Source organism: Protomyctophum parallelum, assembly GCF_964188405.1.
Source record: "Protomyctophum parallelum genome assembly, chromosome: 19".
In the NCBI taxonomy this organism is placed as follows: domain Eukaryota; kingdom Metazoa; phylum Chordata; class Actinopteri; order Myctophiformes; family Myctophidae; genus Protomyctophum; species Protomyctophum parallelum.
Genome location: NC_139717.1, coordinates 22,840,387 through 22,864,533, shown reverse-complemented (window position 1 = coordinate 22,864,533; position 24,147 = coordinate 22,840,387). Strand labels below are relative to the sequence as shown.

General features: G+C 42.5%; 1 protein-coding gene across 1 annotated transcript in view; it reads right to left on the bottom strand.

The window, feature by feature from the left end:
• Positions 1 to 8,422: 8,422 nt before the first annotated feature.
• Positions 8,423 to 24,147, bottom strand: part of vipas39 (VPS33B interacting protein, apical-basolateral polarity regulator, spe-39 homolog) — a 32,567-nt gene continuing 16,842 nt past the window's right edge. The window contains exons 11-19 of the mRNA XM_083790880.1: positions 23,911 to 23,938; positions 23,445 to 23,518; positions 22,443 to 22,518; positions 21,359 to 21,493; positions 20,619 to 20,660; positions 19,861 to 20,037; positions 15,383 to 15,472; positions 15,123 to 15,227; positions 8,423 to 8,752 (exon numbers count right to left, since the gene is read on the bottom strand). Coding sequence (XP_083647006.1) covers positions 8,732 to 8,752; positions 15,123 to 15,227; positions 15,383 to 15,472; positions 19,861 to 20,037; positions 20,619 to 20,660; positions 21,359 to 21,493; positions 22,443 to 22,518; positions 23,445 to 23,518; positions 23,911 to 23,938 — 748 coding nt within the window. The 3' untranslated portion in view covers positions 8,423 to 8,731. The remainder of the gene's footprint in view (positions 8,753 to 15,122; positions 15,228 to 15,382; positions 15,473 to 19,860; positions 20,038 to 20,618; positions 20,661 to 21,358; positions 21,494 to 22,442; positions 22,519 to 23,444; positions 23,519 to 23,910; positions 23,939 to 24,147) is intronic.

Below are 24,147 nucleotides of genomic sequence, written 5' to 3'. Positions count from 1 at the left end.
AATAATGTGTCCATTCTGTATAAAACATGAAGACAGCCTTATATGTATACACGCATACATGCAATATAGAAATTGTATAGACTCACTATGTGCATGGCTATACATCATTTATAATAATATAGAAATGAGCTTTAATTCAATTAAATAAAAATATATCTATAAAGAAGGTGTCTTTATTGCATGGTCACGGAAGAGCGCATGCACGCACGTGCAAACACGTATTATAGCACCTCTAATTAAATGACAGTCAACATGTTTTAAATGTGTATAGTCCGCGGCTACAGACCTATAATATAATGTCAATAAACCATGAATAAACCAGACAATAAGACTTATTGTGGCCTATAAATCTGCTCATAGCTCATTAACTATTTATGCCTTTGTTTATATCTAGGCGGCCTATAGGCCTATACTGTTTGAACTAATCCAATGTTTAGGGAATTTATACAGGCCTGTATACGACAGTGAAAACACAATATATGACATGAATCTACAAATATTTAGATATCTTTTTATGTTGTGTATATATAGTGGCATTTGTTGATGTTTGTTCCATATGATGATGATCCACATGGACAGCCTCCCTCAATTCTGTTGTTATTAATATCAAAGATTAAGCCCCGCATGTTCCAGAGCCTTTAGTGAGTTCTGTACCACCATATCGAACTATCATTCATATGTGATGTGATGAGTAGCCCTAATACACTTTGCAAGGGCTTATAAACTTGAACGAATATACAGGGGGAGCTTAAGGCACGCACTTAAGGCTATACTTGGTTGTTAAATCGGCCATTTCATTAGCCTACAAAATGTAAAACAAAATAAAACAATTGGAAAATGAGTTTTATTCTTCAGCATGTCATTGTAGCCTATAGCCATATATGCCTACTACATCATCGCACATATTAAATTCAACTTCTTGTTTATAGGCTATATGACCACAAAGACAGCCTACTGTCAATTTTAGAAATAAACTCTCATGTTTCTAATCATGTAGGCTATAGCCTCCAAATAGTGTAGCCTATATATAATTTGTTTAACATTTTGTTGGGGTAACTAAGAAATTAATATCGAGGCGCTGCACTCTTCCTGTTACCGACATGGACTGATGATACCAATAATCGGCCGACAATATCCAAATACATATACAAGTAACCAATTATTGAAAATCAACACAATCAATGATATTGACTAGAAAGAAGACAGACTGACCTGAGAGTTGTAGCCATAGGGTTGATTAAGCTTATAATTAAAGTCCATTCATTCACACATACACGGAGTCACGCACACACGCCGAGGTGGAAAGCCTGGTGACACGAGGTTACGCACACACCGACACACGCGCGAGCGCGCGCGCGCGCACACACACACACACACACACACACACACACACACACACACACACACACACACACACACACACACACACACACACACACACACACACACACACACACACACACACACACACACACACACACACACACACACACACACAAACACGCGCGCTCTCCAGTCTCCAGACACCGCGTTCACGGCTTGAATGAAGGCGTACATAGGGTGCATTATTTTGCCTTGACAACGTTTGTGTAGGCCTATAAGGAACCCTATATGGTTCCTTACACAAACGTTGTTATAGCTTCTCCCCTATATATAGTCGACATAACATAATACAGTTGAGCAAGCAAAAATATTGCAATTGTAGAAATATTAGGCCTTTTAAATGTCATTACAATGATAATGATCCCTAACCTGACGCTGCCAGATGAGGGCTGTGAAACAAATTTGTGTAGCAAGCTTCTTGGATCTGGCAGCGTCAGGTTAAATGATCCCCCTATTAAAAAAGAAAAACACAGACACACACACTTCAAGCACAACTCAATACAAAAACTGTTAACTGTGGACCATAAACTTGTTTACAATAGGGTCCACCATGTTCAATTCATCATGACATATAGAGGCACAAAATATACACTTCTATAGCCAAAAACAGGAAAATCATCATAGGTAAAAAGGGGAAAACCCTATATATGGACATGATTGGTTTGCATGAATGAAGTCTATGATGGACCCGACACAATGGTGGTCCTCAGGTTGCTCTTTGATTTCGTCGACTAATACTATGACGAAAAATGTCAGTCGACTACCTTTTTTCACTGACGAAAACTAAATGGAAACTAAATGAAAGCTATGATGACTAAAAACTATATGACTAAATATATTCCGAAGACTATATATGACTAAAGCTAAAATCAAACTTTGCTGTCAAAATCAACACTTCTCTTATAATCAGGATGGTAGGTGGTCCCGCAGCTGGATCAATTGAAAACACCTGGATTAGATTGTTTAATCCAGTGGTTCCCAAAGTGTGGTCCGGGGACCCCTAGGGGTCCTTGAGAGAGTTCATGGGGTCCCCAGCTAAATGATAGTTTGTAACCAAATGAACTCTTGTGGGTCTGTAACTCTGAGAGTGTACACTCTCAGAGTTACAATAACATTGATTTTACAATATAAATTGGGCTCTCAGAGATAGAGATATTCAATGGGGGTCTGTAGTTTATGTTGCATATCACACTGGGGGTCCTTTTAATGCAAATGTTTGAAAATCACTGCTACAGCTGTAATAAATCTTCTCTTATGGGGGTCCTTGGGGATATATTTTCAAATGGGGGGTCCGCAGGCTAATGCGAGTGTCATTGGGGGTCCTTGACATGAAAAAGTTTTGGAACCAACTGGTTTAATCTCAGTACAGCAAGTTAAGTCGAGGCAAAATAAACTACCAGCTGTGTGCGGGAGGGCATAAACAAGTGACAGACCATCATTTATTAATGTTGCTACTAGTGCTGCCCCTCGTCATTAAATATACATGAGCCGTTAAAAACAGAAAAATACATGCTATATGAAAACACTACCACTCTCCTTTTTCATTTCCTCTAGCACCATTTATCACTTAAGAAATAAAAGTTCTGCCACAAGTGATTGTCAACACTGCTGAAGTGCCGTTGAGCAAGGCACCGAACCCCATGCAGTATAAGGCCTCACACCTTCACAACAGATTGTTGTATAGCTGATGCATGAGACTTGTTCACTGATGCAAGCTCGCAATGCATTTCCAATGGAAGTTCCAATTAGGCTTCACTCACACCTTTCGATCTAGCATACAACATTGATGCATGCTAGATGTAAACAAAGTGTAAGTGTCAATGCATTTCCAAAGGAAGTCACTTGTTTTGACACTAGCTTGCTTCAGTAAACAAGTCTCATGCATCAGCTATACAACAATCTGTTGTGACTGTGTGAGTGAAGCCAAAGACTGTGGTTGTACTGGTCAGCTCCCAGGTTTTAATGTGTGTGTTTCTATGTGCAGGGTGTTGCTGAAAATGAGCACTTGTGCTCAGCTACTACCCTGGATATATATACATATATTGACAAAAAAGGGAGAATTTAAATTGGCTATTTCTGTCCTACACAAAGATTAAATTCCCATTGACAATGAATGGTAGAATTTACGTCATAATGTGTCTGAGCAAATCGACATGTTACGTCATGATGACGTATGCAATGATATAAGAGCACCCCTCACTTCGCACGGGTGTGATTTTTCTATTAATCATGTTGTTGACCTCAGAGAGCAGCTTCAGGAAGCACAGCTGGTTTGTGGGCTGCCTATTTCGATACTGCCAATGGAGATTGGTCACCTACAGTATGGCAAGATTTTTAAAAGAATGGAAAAGAGTAATATGTATGGGTGTGACAACTGCATGAGAATTCTCTTTTGTTTCCTTTTTGTACGTCTTTGTAGTTTGTAATGTAATGTTTATAATTTTGTGAAAAACCAATAAAAGAAATATCGAAAGAGAGAACAGGTCAGCTCCATACAGTATACGCATGGAGATCTAAGTGTCTTGAGTGTACAGGGTTTGATGAGGGCCTGCAGGTAAAGGGGCGGGCTTTAACTTTCGGGTCAGATGTAGAGTTGCTGGCCAATATTGATGGCATATCAGGGATCTCCATCCCTGATGATGTCACGTAATGTCACGATGACCTGGGGGCTTGCCTGGTGTGACACATTGAAATGCAAGATTCCATAGTAAATGCGACCTGCGGTATATATATAATCCAGAGCGATTTAAGAACAACACATAAATACATCGAATTGTAATAGTCATCAAGAATCATAAGCAAACTAGTATAGGAAAGTGCGTGAAAGATTTCACGTAAATTGCACGTTGCGTTCATGATTGAGGCATTTTGTTCAAAACGGGCCAATCCTGCAAACTTTGAAAGCCAAAGTTAGCCAATTAGGATGGAATAGGAAATATCGGACAGATCCGTCTTGAGCACATGACATAGAGATACTGTGTAACGATTTGCGGGATTTTTGGACAGAATCTGGAGGAGTAATTTCAAGAAATGCGTTGCTACAAAAGTCGGCACCCTTGTGGCGCTATAAAAGGCAGAGGGGAAAAATGCGTTAGCATCCAAGGAGTGTGTGTGCAAAATGTGGCATCGACCGGGTTAACGGTGCCGGAGATTAGCTGTACACAGACGGATGCACGCACACACGCACACACACACACACACACGGACCGACGGACGGACAGAGTGCAAAACATATTCTCCCCGCATGCCTTCGGCTGGTGGAGACAACTAAGAACCGAATAATAATTAATCCATAATTGTTCCTCATATATTACAATTGTACAATATTTTACAATATAATAATAAAATAATCATCGTACATCATCAATAAATCATCATCAAGAATGGTGGCCCCTTATTGGCCAATAAGCTCAGACAAACATGACGTAAATTCTCCATTCTTTGTCAATGGCATTTAATGTTTGTGTTCAGACAGAATCTACACTAATGCTGTTTATGGGAGGGGCTAGCGCCCCTCAAAAAAATCACACTTGTGTGAAGTGAGCGGTGCCTTTCATCACAATGATGACATCTGATGTCAACAACATTACGTCACGGACATTACCGGTGCTCAAACGGACAGACAAACATACACACACAAAGCTGTGCGTTGGAGCGGCCACACCGCTCACCAAATGAAGTGAAGAAAACAGCCGTTCAGAAAGAATCCAAAAGAGCCGGCGGGTTCGACCTACCGGCCGGCCAGCGGAATATATTAAGGCCATTTTTGTATACCCACCAGAACCAATAACCAAAATTTCATCATACTTTAAGTAGCATGTGACATGTCAAACTAGGGCGTTTTCATGATTCTGAATCCATTTATAATTCATAATTATCCCTGGTCAGCATGCCATGCAGTGCATGTTGATGCAGTGTGTGTGTGCGTGAACATTATGAATGCATGTGTTTTTTTTTTTTTTATGTTTTTTTGTGGCTTTCACCTTTATTTTATTTTATTTTTCTATGGAGGGACAGACAGGAAATGGGGAGAGAGATGGGGGAGTGACATGCAGCAAAGGCCGTCGGGATCGGGAGTCGAACCCACGGCATACTGCCAGACTGGATTACCAGCCAAGGTGCCTGGACCGCTGAGCCACAGCCCAGGCTCTAGCTGTGTTTTGCACGAAAAACACTCCTTGGCCTAAATTCGGGCCATATCCACTTCGCCCAAATGTGCTGACCTCATCACATTTGTGATGCCGGCTGTCGCCATTTTTAGGCCAAGGAGTGTTTTTCGTGCAAATCTAATGCTTGTAATGGACTCAGAATCATGTAAACCCCCTAGTTTGACTCGTCACATGCTACTTAAAGAATGACATTTTGCCTTATATTTGTCGTCTATGGTGGTATACAAAAATGGCAATAACTTTTTTTGCAATGTTTCCGGCAGAGCAGACCTCTCATTCTGTGGACCTTAATGACCAAGTGAATAGAAAAAAAAGTACGTCAAGACACCACAGGTTAATCCTTAACCGTTACACTGCATCAGCAGGCCGGTAGCTATGTTTCTCTGCTTGTACTGCATGGCCTCAAACGGCTCCTCTTAATAGTCTTACAGGGTCCTTCCACTCCTGTAATGTTCTCGGATGTGGTTGTGTTGCCAAATAATGACATGTCCAAAGAACGGATTCAAGTGGACTGCAGGAGGAGGGTTGACGAAACTGTGTGTGCGTGTGTGTGTGTGCATGTTTAATTGTAGTGTTCCATTCTTTACAACAGCTCATTGACAGAGATCTTTGTACATCATCCGTGCCATATGTGCTCAAAACTACAAACATCTTTGTCCCGAGACCTGGTGCCGCTGGTTTTAATTAAAGACCAGACCATTATGGTGGTGTGCAACAGTGCAACTTATTCATTCAATGCTCCACCGATGGACATGACCTTCCCCAAGACACGTGCTGTGCGTGCAGCTATAGACCCTATATAAATTCAATAAGCCCCGAAACATTGATGCTTTTAGACGCACACGCCCACCAATCAAGTTTTCTTTGCTCCCAATCCGATCATTTGATATTGAGTATCTGCCTATACCGATCTTTACCGATCCGATATTTATAATTTTATAGAACATTATGCCACAATAGTACAATATCCAAAATCACACACAGACAATACATAGGCCTACCCAGTTCAAATATCATATGAATATAATATTGACACTATAGGGATGTCCGGATCAGTGTTGTTTTTGGCAGAACATTTCGATTTTAGTTTCGTTTTAGTCATAGTCTCTTCAATAGTTTTCATTTAGTCACCTGGAACGTTTTAGTCGACTAAATATCATACGATTTTAGTAGACTAAAAATACAGTTGATTTAGTCGACTACAATTTATTTTGGTGGGCATTGATGCCGTCGTACTGTCTGTACTGTTTTTACACTTGCTGAAAATAGCCGATCTACAAGCTCACAACGCGTCGCAGCGTGACGCGCGGCGTTGTGAGCTTGTAGATCTATTTTCAGCATGCAACCAAGTGTGAAATAACTCATACTGGATCACTTGTCCACTAGCCCCTTCCTAACATTTTAGTCTAGTTTTTATTTGCTGACGAAATTGTCAGTGTATTTAGTTATAATTTTAGTCATCATGGCTTAGTTTTTATGTAGTTTATGTCAGCGAAAAAAGGTAGTCGAGGAACATTTTTCGTCAGTGTTAGTCGACGAAAACAACACTGGTACGGATCACGTTATTTTTGCTCTGGATCCGGTTCCGATCATTTGAAAATCATGTGATTGGGGCCCGATTCCTGACCAGATCGGGACAACCCTAGATATAAACAGACTAAAGTTTGTGAAAAGAAATGACACCAACACTGGGCAGAAACCTTGCATCTCTACGTTTCATCTTTGCTTCATAACTGTGGTTTTCTGAATTGTTTTCAAGAGAAATCCCAACCCTGATTATGATGATGGCACATTTCACACAAAGACATTTTTACAACGTTAATGTTTACAATCATTTTGTATTTTAATTGCATGTTTAAAAAACAAAACAAAAAACAGCAGAGGAATGTGGTATGAGAGGACATAACAGATCATAAAGACATTCTTTCATTTGGCAAAGTTCACTTGGAACTCCAGATATGAATCAATATAGAGCGTCGCAGTCGACAATAGAACCAGAAGTGAATTTCTCATTCAAACTTTCCTCAAAAAGTATTTATTTAAAGACGATTACGCCACAGACAAAACCAACTGGAGTATTGACACACCATGACAACAAACACAATGTTTTTCGCTGATTTGTAAGAAGAAAAACAAAACAAAAAGGGTTGTATCCTGCCATGTTTTTCTTCTCACTCGCTTTGTCCGCGACGTAAACGTCTTTATATAAATACTTTTTGAAAAGTCTATGAGGAAAATGAACGAGGGAATTCACTTCTGGTCCTCGGGAGGGGGCGGGACTGCGAAGCTCTATACATGTCAACTCAACTAGTACACGTGCAGTGGTTGGTCTCCCTACTACATAGTCCAGGGGATCTCAACGTTCTTGGCCGGGGACCCCCGGGAAATGCTTTGGCCGTGTGTCGTGTCTCGCGACCCCCGCCCCCCACCCCCAATACGAATTGACCGCTACAATAACCTAATTGGGGGTTCTAATAATAGAACCCCCAAATTGACACTAATCAGCCCGCGACCCCCATTTGAGAAGATATGCCAGGGACGCTCATGAGAGAAGATTTTTACGGCTCTAAGCAGTGATTCTCAACCCGTTTGATTTCAAGGACCCACAGTTTGACATGCATATTAGTCTACGGACCCGCCACTGAATGGCATTTCTATCTCTGGGACCCCCCAATTTTCATTGTAAAATTTTACTCTGAGGTGTACAAATGGAACCAAATGGACCCGGGTACAAGACCCATAAGGGTCCATTTGGTTCCAAAGTATAATTTAGCTGGGAACTTCTGGAACCTCCTGGAAATTCCCTAAAGGACCCCTGGGCCGGGGGGACGACCCCCCCCCCCCCCCCCCCTCCCACCCATAAGCCCTTGTCAAAAACACCCACCCGTTGCAGCGCTTGAGGCCAGACCGGGATAAGCAGAAGACAGTCAAGACACACGATGATGACGTGAATTCACTCGACCCGATCGGGATGGTATTTTACCTGGCTGTACTCTCCGTACTTCAGTCATATATATTATTTTTAGTCATATATAATTTTTTTAACATCCTAGTGGCGTGTTGATCCGTCAACAACACACAACCCGGGGGGGGGGGGGGGGGGGAGCGTCCTGCAGTGCCTTGCTCAAAGGCTCGGTGACATCACGGTGACATCACGGTGTCCAGTTTGGGGTCAGATGTCAGTTCTTCCATCGGATCTGCTGCAGGACAATGTGACAAGAAGACATCAGCGCTGGCCAGTAGTGCATTTACTCCAGTACCATTTTGAGGTATTTGTACTTTACTTGACTATTTCCAATTTGACCACTGTTAATATTTAGCTAAATAGTTAACCCATTCTGACCTGAGATCAGATTCTAAAAGTGTCTTCGATTTTTCAAAAAATAGCAGACCTACAAGCTCATAGCGTGCCACCGAGTGGCGTGCTATGAGCTTGTAGATCAAAGCACGACATGATGCTAACACCAAAATGGGTTCCCGTTCAGAATGGGTTGAGTGACTATGGCAGCGCATTGTAAAGACAATGCTGTGGTCACTACCGAAACAGTGCAGTCACTACCGAAACAGTGCAGTCACTACCCAAACACTGGTAGTTTTGTCTAAAATCAAAGACAGTGAGTTATCAACCAATATGTTAAGATCATGATTGGCTAGGTGTATGTGTAATGTCAACTACAAATAATGCTGAAATCAATATAATCAACTTTATACATTTTACAAAGAATATTGTGTTTAGATTTTGATTACACTCAATAATTCAACATATTTTTTTTAATCAAAACATATCAATTTAAATGTATTAATTGTGGAACCACCTACATACATTCTTAAAATGGTCAGGAAAAAGGAAAAAAAAGGAAGGTAAAAGTCTATGTTTCGGTAGTGACAAATTTTGGGAGAGGAAAGATATTCCAATAAATTATTAAAATACAATAATAATATAATAATTGAGTGTGCCTTTACTAAATATGTGTCCCTTAGATCTGGTGCAACATGAATATGGTAAATGTTTTTCCAAAATAGCATACAAATTTCACACAATAGACGTTGCCATAAATTATAATCCAATTCATAATAATACGTTTGGGAAACTCAAATCCTGACTGTGTATACACCTTAGAACTGTTTATTGGCATACAAACTCTCACAACTGGCCAATAAAAATAAGCTTCTGTTCAGAATGAATTGTCTCCCGCCTTTCCACAAAATAATAGCAAACGCTCGATAGTGGGCTCGATATCCCTATATATTAGGGCTTTCACTTCTAGTGATTTTTACTAGTTGACTAGTTGCCTAGTTTCCTAGTCGACTAGTTGTTTAACTACCGGTACCTATTATGTAAAATAATAATAATTAAAAACATATTTTATATAATAGTATTATTATTATTAATAATAATATTTGTACATAATCTAGCATTCTAGCTCATCTTCAGGCCAAAAAATCCCCAATTATATATATATATATATATATATATATAGATTTGAGTTAAAAACGTTCTGCTCTGAAAGAATATATATTCAAAGATTCACGCCACATTTTCACGATTTCTTCAAAAATAGCAGACCTACAAGCTCGTAGAGCGGCACTCTATTTTTCAATAGCTAAAGTGTAACACAGGGCTGCCATATTTCAGAAAATGTCAAGAGTGAGACTCTAGTGTCCTAATGCGCCGAAGAAAATTGGCCTTTTTAACGTTGATATTTAACCTTAACACTGATGTCTTCACCTCCATGCCAGCTGCTCTCCCTGCACTGACAGCCTCCTCATGCTTAAAGTAGAAATTAAAAAGATATCTATCTATCTATCTATCTATCTATCTATGTATGCTCAGACCCAGCCAGCCAGCAAGCCACACACATATTGCTCAGACCCAGCCAGCCAGCCAGCCACACACATAGTGCTCAGACCCAGCCAGCCAGCCAGCCACACACATAGTGCTCAGACCCAGCCAGCCAGCAAGCCACACACATAGTGCTCAGACCCAGCCAGCCACACACATAGCTCCGTAAGGGAGTGGTCAGTGGTTGCACCACTCAAAACATCTTCAAAAAACTGAAGAGGCTACTGGAGATTGGAGAACCTGATTTGATGATCTGATGCAGCCGGACAATGTCACTATGACAGAAAGAGAAGATGGGTCTGGCCACATTCATTCACCCCATAATCTCAGTGGAAATTGGGGAATATGTTGTGAAATAAAAAGTCAGAAAACTGGAATGTGGGAAAATGCCTTATTTTTACATTTTCTTAGTTCAAACACATCTGTGGGCTCTCTCTCTCTCTCTGAACAGAAACAAGTCGCGATGCGACTCACTACACACACACACACACACACACACACACACACACACACACACACACACACACACACACGACTTTGTCCCTATAATGTGCACCGTTCCACTTCCTCATATCACGCAAGAGACGCCACACACCAGTATAGAAGAGAGATAGTCACAGGTCACTTTGACACTTACTCACTTGTTGTAACTTGTGGGGGCTATATTGTCTTCCATGAAAAATATTTCGAAGCGATGTTAAACTCCGCATGGCTCATTTCCATGCGTCACACAGTCAGGGACCCTGCTGAGGATTTGGTCCACTGTTTACCCTCCTACTGCATATATCAGCGCTGCATGCAGATCGGCTATTTTACCGTTTGTGAGGACGCACACATGAGCGCGCGTTATTACGCGGCGGAGCCGCGGAGAAAATTGTTATTTATAATGCGTGTGTAATGGCATATGTGGCGTGGTGCGTGGTAAAGGGTTAAATTGCGTGACTGTCACACTCAAAGGGTGAGACATGGCAGCCCTGTGTAACATGTGTGTGTGTGTTATTATTGATCATAGTATGAATCCTATCAGTCTCACAGGGTTAGAGATTTCACACAATAGACGTTGCCATAAATTATAATCCAATTCATAATAATACGTTTGGGAAACTCAAATCCTGACTGTGTATACACCTTAGAACTGTTTATTGGCATACAAACTCTCACAACTGGCCAATAAAAATAAGCTTCTGTTCAGAATGAATTGTCTCCCGCCTTTCCACAAAATAATAGCAAACGCTCGATAGTGGGCTCGATATCCCTATATATTAGGGCTTTCACTTCTAGTGATTTTTACTAGTCGACTAGTTGCCTAGTTTCCTAGTCGACTAGTTGTTTAACTACCGGTACCTATTATGTAAAATAATAATAATTAAAAACATATTTTATATAATAGTATTATTATTATTAATAATAATATTTGTACATAATCTAGCATTCTAGCTCATCTTCAGGCCAAAAAATCCCCAATTATATATATATATATATATATATATATAGATTTGAGTTAAAAACGTTCTGCTCTGAAAGAATATATATTCAAAGATTCACGCCACATTTTCACGATTTCTTCAAAAATAGCAGACCTACAAGCTCGTAGAGCGGCACTCTATTTTTCAATAGCTAAAGTGTAACACAGGGCTGCCATATTTCAGAAAATGTCAAGAGTGAGACTCTAGTGTCCTAATGCGCCGAAGAAAATTGGCCTTTTTAACGTTGATATTTAACCTTAACACTGATGTCTTCACCTCCATGCCAGCTGCTCTCCCTGCACTGACAGCCTCCTCATGCTTAAAGTAGAAATTAAAAAGATATCTATCTATCTATCTATCTATCTATCTATGTATGCTCAGACCCAGCCAGCCAGCAAGCCACACACATATTGCTCAGACCCAGCCAGCCAGCCAGCCACACACATAGTGCTCAGACCCAGCCAGCCAGCCAGCCACACACATAGTGCTCAGACCCAGCCAGCCAGCAAGCCACACACATAGTGCTCAGACCCAGCCAGCCACACACATAGCTCCGTAAGGGAGTGGTCAGTGGTTGCACCACTCAAAACATCTTCAAAAAACTGAAGAGGCTACTGGAGATTGGAGAACCTGATTTGATGATCTGATGCAGCCGGACAATGTCACTATGACAGAAAGAGAAGATGGGTCTGGCCACATTCATTCACCCCATAATCTCAGTGGAAATTGGGGAATATGTTGTGAAATAAAAAGTCAGAAAACTGGAATGTGGGAAAATGCCTTATTTTTACATTTTCTTAGTTCAAACACATCTGTGGGCTCTCTCTCTCTCTCTGAACAGAAACAAGTCGCGATGCGACTCACTACACACACACACACACACACACACACACACACACACACACACACGACTTTGTCCCTATAATGTGCACCGTTCCACTTCCTCATATCACGCAAGAGACGCCACACACCAGTATAGAAGAGAGATAGTCACAGGTCACTTTGACACTTACTCACTTGTTGTAACTTGTGGGGGCTATATTGTCTTCCATGAAAAATATTTCGAAGCGATGTTAAACTCCGCATGGCTCATTTCCATGCGTCACACAGTCAGGGACCCTGCTGAGGATTTGGTCCACTGTTTACCCTCCTACTGCATATATCAGCGCTGCATGCAGATCGGCTATTTTACCGTTTGTGAGGACGCACACATGAGCGCGCGTTATTACGCGGCGGAGCCGCGGAGAAAATTGTTATTTATAATGCGTGTGTAATGGCATATGTGGCGTGGTGCGTGGTAAAGGGTTAAATTGCGTGACTGTCACACTCAAAGGGTGAGACATGGCAGCCCTGTGTAACATGTGTGTGTGTGTTATTATTGATCATAGTATGAATCCTATCAGTCTCACAGGGTTAGAGATTTCACACAATAGACGTTGCCATAAATTATAATCCAATTCATAATAATACGTTTGGGAAACTCAAATCCTGACTGTGTATACACCTTAGAACTGTTTATTGGCATACAAACTCTCACAACTGGCCAATAAAAATAAGCTTCTGTTCAGAATGAATTGTCTCCCGCCTTTCCACAAAATAATAGCAAACGCTCGATAGTGGGCTCGATATCCCTATATATTAGGGCTTTCACTTCTAGTGATTTTTACTAGTCGACTAGTTGCCTAGTTTCCTAGTCGACTAGTTGTTTAACTACCGGTACCTATTATGTAAAATAATAATAATTAAAAACATATTTTATATAATAGTATTATTATTATTAATAATAATATTTGTACATAATCTAGCATTCTAGCTCATCTTCAGGCCAAAAAATCCCCAATTATATATATATATATATATATATATATAGATTTGAGTTAAAAACGTTCTGCTCTGAAAGAATATATATTCAAAGATTCACGCCACATTTTCACGATTTCTTCAAAAATAGCAGACCTACAAGCTCGTAGAGCGGCACTCTATTTTTCAATAGCTAAAGTGTAACACAGGGCTGCCATATTTCAGAAAATGTCAAGAGTGAGACTCTAGTGTCCTAATGCGCCGAAGAAAATTGGCCTTTTTAACGTTGATATTTAACCTTAACACTGATGTCTTCACCTCCATGCCAGCTGCTCTCCCTGCACTGACAGCCTCCTCATGCTTAAAGTAGAAATTAAAAAGATATCTATCTATCTATCTATCTATCTATCTATGTATGCTCAGACCCAGCCAGCCAGCAAGCCACACACATATTGCTCAGACCCAGCCAGCCAGCCAGCCACACACATAGTGCTCAGACCCAGCCAGCCAGCCAGCCACACACATAGTGCTCAGACCCAGCCAGCCAGCAAGCCACACACATAGTGCTCAGACCCAGCCAGCCACACACATAGCTCCGTAAGGGAGTGGTCAGTGGTTGCACCACTCAAAACATCTTCAAAAAACTGAAGAGGCTACTGGAGATTGGAGAACCTGATTTGATGATCTGATGCAGCCGGACAATGTCACTATGACAGAAAGAGAAGATGGGTCTGGCCACATTCATTCACCCCATAATCTCAGTGGAAATTGGGGAATATGTTGTGAAATAAAAAGTCAGAAAACTGGAATGTGGGAAAATGCCTTATTTTTACATTTTCTTAGTTCAAACACATCTGTGGGCTCTCTCTCTCTCTCTGAACAGAAACAAGTCGCGATGCGACTCACTACACACACACACACACACACACACACACACACACACACACACACACACACACACGACTTTGTCCCTATAATGTGCACCGTTCCACTTCCTCATATCACGCAAGAGACGCCACACACCAGTATAGAAGAGAGATAGTCACAGGTCACTTTGACACTTACTCACTTGTTGTAACTTGTGGGGGCTATATTGTCTTCCATGAAAAATATTTCGAAGCGATGTTAAACTCCGCATGGCTCATTTCCATGCGTCACACAGTCAGGGACCCTGCTGAGGATTTGGTCCACTGTTTACCCTCCTACTGCATATATCAGCGCTGCATGCAGATCGGCTATTTTACCGTTTGTGAGGACGCACACATGAGCGCGCGTTATTACGCGGCGGAGCCGCGGAGAAAATTGTTATTTATAATGCGTGTGTAATGGCATATGTGGCGTGGTGCGTGGTAAAGGGTTAAATTGCGTGACTGTCACACTCAAAGGGTGAGACATGGCAGCCCTGTGTAACATGTGTGTGTGTGTTATTATTGATCATAGTATGAATCCTATCAGTCTCACAGGGTTAGAGATCAGCTCCTCTATCTTGCGGTCCTCCATAGACCCTCGCTCCACCTTGCAGCGGTATCCTAGCAACAGCTGGCGGTCCTTCAGGTCCCTGTAGGTCTGAGCACACCACACGCACGCACACACGTCAAGCAATCATTAATCAATATATCAAATAATCAATCAGATTAAACACAGGCAGGCACATAAGAGACAGACAGACAGGCAGGAATATTGACAGGCAGACAGACACAGTATAGACAGACAGGTCTTACATTAATGATGATGTCATGACATTTGTATTTCAGTGCCAGATTGATCCTCAGCTCCGGCTCGTCAACCAGGGCAACATAGTCCTGTAGGACCTGACACACACACACACACACACACACACACACACACACACACACACACACACACACACACACACACACACACACACACACACACACACACACACACACACACACACACACACACACACACACACACACACACACACACACACACCATCATCATCATCATCATGTTTTGATGCTGAAGACCCAAATGCCGCATCATGCTTGGTCTTCAACCAGCCAAAACGTTCACATGCTACTTGCCTCATCCAGGCACTTTCCCTTTACTGTATTCTGTTTCATTATTACGATTTTATAATGTGCTAAATAAAATACAATAAAATCATAGGAAACAAGACCAAATAATCAACTATACACTTAACAAGCCAAAACAGAAGCCCAAAGTCGCTTATAATAAACAGACATGGCAACACTGGCATGATGATCGTCGACTACCGTTTTACACTGAGGAAAACTGAATAAAAACTAAATATAAATTATGACTATGACCATGATGACTGAAACTAAATATACTGACAATTTCGTTGACAAATAAAAACAAGACTAAAATGTTAGGAAGGGACTAGTGGACAAGAGATCCAGTATAAATAATTGTACACTTGGTACACAAGCTCACAACGCGCTGTGACTTGTAGATCGGCTATTTTCAGCAAGTGTAAACACAGTCATTACGACGGAATCAAGGCATCAATAATACAATAATAATAATACAATTATTTTTTGTCCCACGATTTTGTAACCCATTTTTCACCCCTGTGTCAATCATCCTGTGATGTGATCCTGGGCTCTACACACCCTCCGCCAACCTAGGGAGAGCAACGGACTTGAACTCATGCTTCCTTCATGCTTGAGTGTCCAAGTTGCTCCTTTACACCTGACAGGGGGGAGTTTCCCTGGTTGGACGTAGCGCGTGGAAGGAGCACGTTATTCCAACCAGTTCCTTTCCCCTCCATCAGGTGTCCCGGCTGGCCAGGGGGAGGCAGTTTAGAGACCAGGATTACTGCATGTTTTTGTGAGGGTACCTACCCTAGGGGACACGGGGAGAACATGCAAACTCCACACAGAAAGGCCCTTTCGCCAACCCCGCCTCGAGTATGGGCACTTGATGACGCGGAGGAGGAAACACGCTGCCAGCACCCACAGCGCCCCAAGCGGGAATCGAACCCAGGACCTTCTAATAATACATTTTTGTCGACTAAAACAACTGTAGATTTAGTCGACAAAAATCTTATGATATTTAGTCGACTAAACTAAACAAAATACATACATACATACATGGATGCACCTGGGACGTATCCTCAGTGATGTATCCCAAGGTCATCGGGGTTTCGAGTCTCCCAACATCATACCCCTCACTCAGGTGACCCAGCCGGGGTGATCAATTCCCGACTTACGTCCCAGTAGCTACCCTCGATCAGTCCCATTAGGGAAAAACCAGGGCCACACAATCCGTTCCTCCTGAACTACTCTGCCGGGACTGGGAGGTACCATTCTGGCACATGGAAGGACTAGGCTCTGTGGGTTGACTCCTGTCCGGGCCCCTCCTACGTCTCACCAGGTCCACTCCTGCTCTCACCAGGTCAGGCCCTGTGTGTTGCACCAGACTCCCAGCACCAGGCACTTTATTCAGGAATGGTGGATTCTCGAGCCGCTACGGTTCCGCAGGCTCCACCTTGCCCTTGGTGGTGCCGCAGGCTCCGCTTGAGGCTTGAATGGCCCTCCTAAAGGCCTCACCGTGGGTTTGTTGGGCTTCTTCCTCACGGAAGACACCTAGTCTAAACCTAGACTAACACTAAAACATTCCGGGTGACTAAAATGTGACTAAAACTAAATGAAAACCATTCAAGAGACTATGACTAAAACCAAAATCAAAAGTTACTGTCAAAAACAATTTACAATTTACAATTTAGGCATTTAGCAGACGCTCTTAATCCAGAGCGACTTACATTTAAGCAAGAACAAAAGCATTTATCATGAAACATGCGTAAGCTAAGAAAGTAACAGTGGAATATCTATATAATGAAACTATACATACACTATACATATAAACTATACATATTTACTACTATGCTATACATATGTACTATGGCGTGCTATGACTATATACAATACAATTATAGTGCTGTCTAGATAACATGCTATAAGTCTGACAACACTGCTCCCTCCATTGGTTCCCTGGTCGCTACTCGCACAGAGTACACGGAGAGTACGAACACTCTGATGCTGGCCTGTGTGTGTGTGTGTGTGCAACAGTGGTTTCCAAACCTTTTCACGTCAAGGTCCCCCAAATTGACACTAATTAGGCCGTGGACCCCCATTTGAAAAAGATATGCCCATAAGAGAAGAATTCCACGGCTCTGGCAGTGATTCATCAACCATTTTCATTTCAAGGGCCACCCGGTTTGACATGCATTAGGCCAGGGGTTCTCAACGTTTTTAGATGAATACTGAAACCATGCAGATATAATCATTAAGGAAAGTTTATGCATGCACCACATACTATGTAAAACGCTTATTTTTCACTTTCCAGCCATTCAGTTGCAGTTTTTTTTTTTTTTTTTTATAAGTTGGGGGACCCCCCATGGGTTGAGAACCCCTGCATTAGGTTACCGGACCCCCATTGAATGGCCTTTCTATCTCTAGGACCCCCAATTTATATTGTAAAATCTGAGTTAAAGGTATATTCAGTGATTTCACTTAATTCAAATATCACTTGTTTTGCTGTGATAATCCTCCCTACTATAGCGTGTGCTGACCATATAAGGAGTTCCTCCCTGTCCCCAGTTCACCCCTGGGGTCAAAAAACCGTAGGTTTCGTTTTTGGTGGCACAGCCTTCATCCAATCAGGATAGTGGCACAGCCTTCCGCCAATCATGATCGTGCGGGGGCGGGCCTTGGTGTGCGTGCTGCTTGTCCCCCCCCCCACTGTAGTGCGTGCATGTGCACATCTTGTTATACGGGCGGACCGGGGTTTTATCCAAATCACCCAAATCACTGAATGTTCCTTTAATTTAACCCTGAGAGTGTACACATGGAACCAAAATGTTCCATTTGGTTCACTCTCAGAGTTACTGACCCACAAGGGTCCATTTGGTTCCAAACTATCGTTTAGCTGCATGGGGGCCCCCTGGAACTCCCTCAAGGACCGCTGGGGGTCCCCCGGACCACACTATGGTAACCACTGGTGTACAGTAGCATCACACGAGCGTGTGTGTGTGTGTGTGTGTCAAGTGATGTTTTTGGCAGCACATTTCTATTTTAGTTCAGTCATAGACTTTGGAATGAAACTTGTTTTAGTCACATTTTAGTCACCTGGAATGTGTTAGTGTTAGTCGACTAAAATGTCATAAGATTTTAGTCGACTAAATCTACAGTTGATTTAGTCGACTACAATGTATTTTGGTGGGGCCTTGACGACGTCGTAATGACAATTTCTACACTTGCTGAAAATAGCCGATCTCACGTCGCAGCGCGACACGTTGTAAGCTTGTAGATCTGATGTTGTCAGCATGCAACCAAGTGTAAAATTAATCTCTTGTCCACTAGGCCCTTCCTGACATTTTAGTCTAGTTTCTATCTGTTGACGAAATTGTCAATACATTTAGTCTTAGTTTTAATGTAGTTTCCATTTAGTTTTCGTCAGTGGAAAAAGGTAGTCGACGAACATTGGCAGGCCTACAAAATTGGGGGAAAAAACACCACTCTGTTGAAGCCAACATATTGACAGACATGCATGTGTGTGTGTGTGTGTACCATCACAGGAGCGTTGTTCTTGGACAGTATGTCCACCACTCTGTTGAAGCCAACAGGAGAGGTGTGTGTGTGTGTGTGTGTGTGTGTGTGTGTGTGTGTGTGTACCATCACAGGAGCGTTGTTCTTGGACAGTTTGTCCACCACTCTGTTGAAGCCAACAGGAGAGGTGTGTGTGTGTGTGTGTGTGTGTGTGTGTGTACCATCACAGGAGCGTTGTTCTTGGACAGTTTGTCCACCACTCTGTTGAAGCCAACAGGAGAGGTGTGTGTGTGTGTGTGTGTGTGTGTACCATCACAGGAGCGTTGTTCTTGGACAGTATGTCCACCACTCTGTTGAAGCCAACAGGAGAGGTGTGTGTGTGTGTGTGTACCATCACAGGAGCGTTGTTCTTGGACAGTTTGTCCACCACTCTGTTGAAGCCAACAGGAGAGGTGTGTGTGTGTGTGTGTGTGTGTGTGTACCATCACAGGAGCGTTGTTCTTGGACAGTATGTCCACCACTCTGTTGAAGCCAACAGGAGAGGTGTGTGTGTGTGTGTGTACCATCACAGGAGCGTTGTTCTTGGACAGTATGTCCACCACTCTGTTGAAGCCAACAGGAGAGGTGTGTGTGTGTGTGTGTGTGTGTGTGTGTGTGTGTACCATCACAGGAGCGTTGTTCTTGGACAGTATGTCCACCACTCTGTTGAAGCCAACAGGAGAGCGCTTCTTGCTGACCCCCAGCCAGTTCCTGCTGGCGAACAGAGCGTCCACATCCAGCCACGCCTTCTGCTTGGCCCTCGCCGCCAGCGCTGTCACCAGGTGCTGCTTGTCACTGAGCTGCAAAGGTTACAATCATTTTAGAGTTTTATTATATATATATTATTTATTTTGTATTGTTTTTAAATTAAGTTAGTTTTAACAAGCTAATTCGTTTTTTATAGCGGGTTTGCTATTTTTATTTATTTTTTGGTGATTGACAACGCTTACCTTTAGTTTCGTTTTTTATTAGGTTTAGGTTATATTCATACTTTTGGTTATTGTCTGGTACGGAATTCACAAAGGTCAGAGTAAGTAGGCCTATTCAAAACTCAACAAAATATACTATTTAAAAAGATATACAATATATATTCAATTACTGTCAGTAGTGATCAAAACTAAAAAGCATTTTGTCCATGAATTCAGTTTGTTTTATTTGGTTTTGTTTCAGTTAGTTAGCGTAATGTTTTTTTAATAGTTTTTGTTTTTTTTAGTTAACAAAAATGTTTTTTTCTTTTCTTTTTTTGGTCTCAATTTTAGTTTTCGTAACTATACAACCCCTTGCACGTTCCCAAGGCAACCTTGAGAGAGAGAACGTTAATTTCCAGGAGTACTGGAGACAGTTTGAGAACCACCAAAAAAAGTTAACGTGCGTTTCTCACCCTGAATGTTTTCCGGATGTTGGCCGGACTACTGTATGTTCCCTGGACAGACAGACAGACAGAATATCGTTCAATATGCCATCAAACACCAATCGATACATTTCGTTGAGCTATACTGCATCTGAATGCAGAAATATGTAAAAACATGAATACACCACCTTTGTTAAATGGATTAGAGTACCGGTATATTTAAATCATATTTCATAAGTCCATCAAAATGTAAGAAAGGCTATTAAAAGGCGTGTTGTCACTGGTGTGGGAGGAAAAGCTTGACTTGATTGAAGTTGTTGCTACTACTACTTGCGCGTACTACTACTAAGCGCAACAAATGATATCAAGCCAAAGCTTAACCCATTCCCCTTTTGGTGTTTTTAAGTATTATGTTATACTTTAGCTGTTGAAAAGTAGCAGATCTACAAGCTCATAGTAGCGAGTGTTGCGCTACGCGCTTGTAGTTCTGCTATTTTTGAAATATCGTGAAAATGTGGCGCAAATAACTCAAATATTTGAGTCCCTGGAACTACATATTTTCAGATGGAGGTCGGCGGCCAATATTTTTGGGAGTCCTTGACATGAAAATGTTTGAGAACCACTGACAAGACATAGAAAGTTTAGAAACATATAGGTTTTTCAGAAGAATGTCAGGATTTAGAAGACTTTTAAATGTCGACGTCAGGCCTAAATGTGCGAGTAGTCCAGACTCATAGTGGTAGAAACCAGCGTTGTTTTTAGTTGCTCACGTCAGACTCTCCATAGTGGTAGAAACAGGAGTAGTAGAAGGTGGTGACAATGGGCATGTGGAGGATGGACGCCTTGCGGGGAAACTTCTTGAAGACGTCCGGGTGACCCTTGACCTCTGCCTGCTTATCGTTCGCCTGGCGGAAACAGAACGCACGCATTAGGACCCACCCACCGACCGACCCACCCACCCACCCACCGACACGCATTAGGACCCACCCACCCACCCACCCACCCACCGACAGACACAGAGACAGACACAGAGACAGACAAGATACACAGACAGACAAGTTACACAGAGAAAGACAGACAGACACAGAGACAGACACAGAGACAGAAAGACACAGAGACAGAGACAGACACAGAGACAGACAAGATACACAGACAGACAAGTAAAGGGCAGTCCATACTCTCTCCGACCACCGAACTTTTTGTCGGAAAGATCAGACTTTAATTTTTTCTCCGAAGTAGAGTTCGGAGAGTCACAACATCTGGGAGTGCAGCTTTCAGAACAAAAATTCTGAGGAATGTGTTTCAGAAGTTGCGAGTGACGTCATGTTGTAGTTGTACCAGAGCTTTCCGACGAAAAGTTCGGTGGTCGGAGACAGTATGGACTGCCCTTTACACAGAGAATAGCCTCGGAAACCCAGACGTTTTTATCTCCAGGGAGGAAAAAAAAGTCTGGGTCCGAGTCCACTTCAATACGGCATAGAGTAGCGCAAACATTGCTCACTCTCTGCTGATTTCTGATCGTCTGCACCTTTGTAAAATTGACATACACACGCACACATGTACACACACACACACACACACACGCACACACACACACACACACACACACACACACACACACACACACACACACACACTCCTCTCTCTCTCTGTCACTCTAAGTAATTAGTCTCATGTCGCGCAGCTGTGCATAGTTTCTCCCGGCGGATCCTGCCGGGAGCTGCCTATGCCATAAAAAGCATAGGTGAGTTCCAGGCTACACAGAGAAAGACAGACAGACACAGACAAGTTACGCAGACAGACAAGTTACGCACAGACAGACAGACAGACAGACAGACAGACAGACAGACAGACCTCTATAATAATCTGTCTCTCCAGCAGTGTGTAGTGGTCCTGGATGTGAACGGAATCTTCTGGAGAGAACGGCAGACTGAAAGAAAGCCACGCACGCACACACACACACACACTCATTAAATACTACACTACAGAATAGGCTTAATGACGCATGTGTCGGTGTGTCTGTTTGTACACTCTCAGACCTGCAAGGGTCCATTTGGTTCCCTTTGTACGCTCTCAGAGTTACAGACCCGTAAGTAGGGATGGAGCTCGTTCATTTTTATTGATAACAAGCAGCTTTTCGAGCCGGGTTCTTATCAAGCCCGCTATCGAGCATTTTCTATTATTTTGTGGAAAGACGGGAGACCAGAACCAGTATATTTTACTAGGGCCTTCAAATACAGTACATTTCTAACAGACATGCAATTGACCTTTTTACCAATTAAATAATATATAAGAAACTGTTAACTGGGTAATATGTGTACTGTCACTTTAAAAGCATAATTTTGTTTACCAGGCCAGAGCTGGTTGGCAGGGATCAATACACTTTCAGACCGACATGTTTGTGCCAGCGTGCGTGATTACGTTTATTTTTTGTTCGCTTCTTGTCTTGATTGTCGTCATGGGCCGCTATATGCTCGATAACAAGGCTTGATAAGCCCACAGCTTATTGATAACGGGTACTCAATACGCTTGTCATCAGATTGTTTGGGGTATCGGTTATCGAGCTCCATCCCTACCCATAGAGGGTCCATTGTGGAACCTCCTCAAGGGTCCCTGGACCCCCACTCTGAGAAGAACCACAGGGATACTGTTGTGTTGTGTATACGCAGACAGGACATGCCCACAATGAAACAAGCATTGACATGAAAACAGGGCGGCCATAACTGAATGCCCCCCCCCCTGCTAAATTCTATAAATTACACACCCCATGAAGCCTTGAATTCATGGATATCTCTTTTGTTTGTCGTCACATTCCTGACTGTGTGTGTGTGTGTGTGTGTGTGTGCGTGCATTTACTTGAGGCAGCTCTTCAGGAAGTCTCTCCTCTTGTTCTCGTCCTTAATGCTGACATGTTCCTTGTACTGGAGCAGCTGCACGTCACCATGGAGACAGAGGCACAGGTGGCCAATCACAATGTCATTAGCCTGCCTAGATATGTCCCAAACCCAGACCCCCACATGTTTTACCCATTCAATGGGTAAAACGCTCCGCCCCCAAAAAAATCGAGTCTCTGTGACACACCTAGAGGCTGCAATCTGCATTCAAAAGCTTTGTCATTGGTCGATTTGCTGAATCTGCTTCCTGATTGGTTAGTCATTGTGACCTGGTTTTCTTTCGACCAATGACAGAGCTTCTAGGAACATCATTGAATGCAGATTGCGGCCCCTAGGTGTGTCAGAGACTACATTCATTGCTGGCTGTCTGAATCCCAAAAAAATAAAGCCTAACCCTAAAGTGTGAATGTTCATGGTTACATACATACCGCCACGTCTTCCGTCCTCCCCAGAAACCTACACACACACACACACACACACACACACACACACACACACACACACACACACACACACACACACACACACACACACACACACACACACACACACACACACACACACACACACACACACACACACACACACACACACACACACACACCTCATGAGGGGCGCGCCAGCGTAAAAAATAAATAAATAGCTCAACACACAATCCAGGGGCC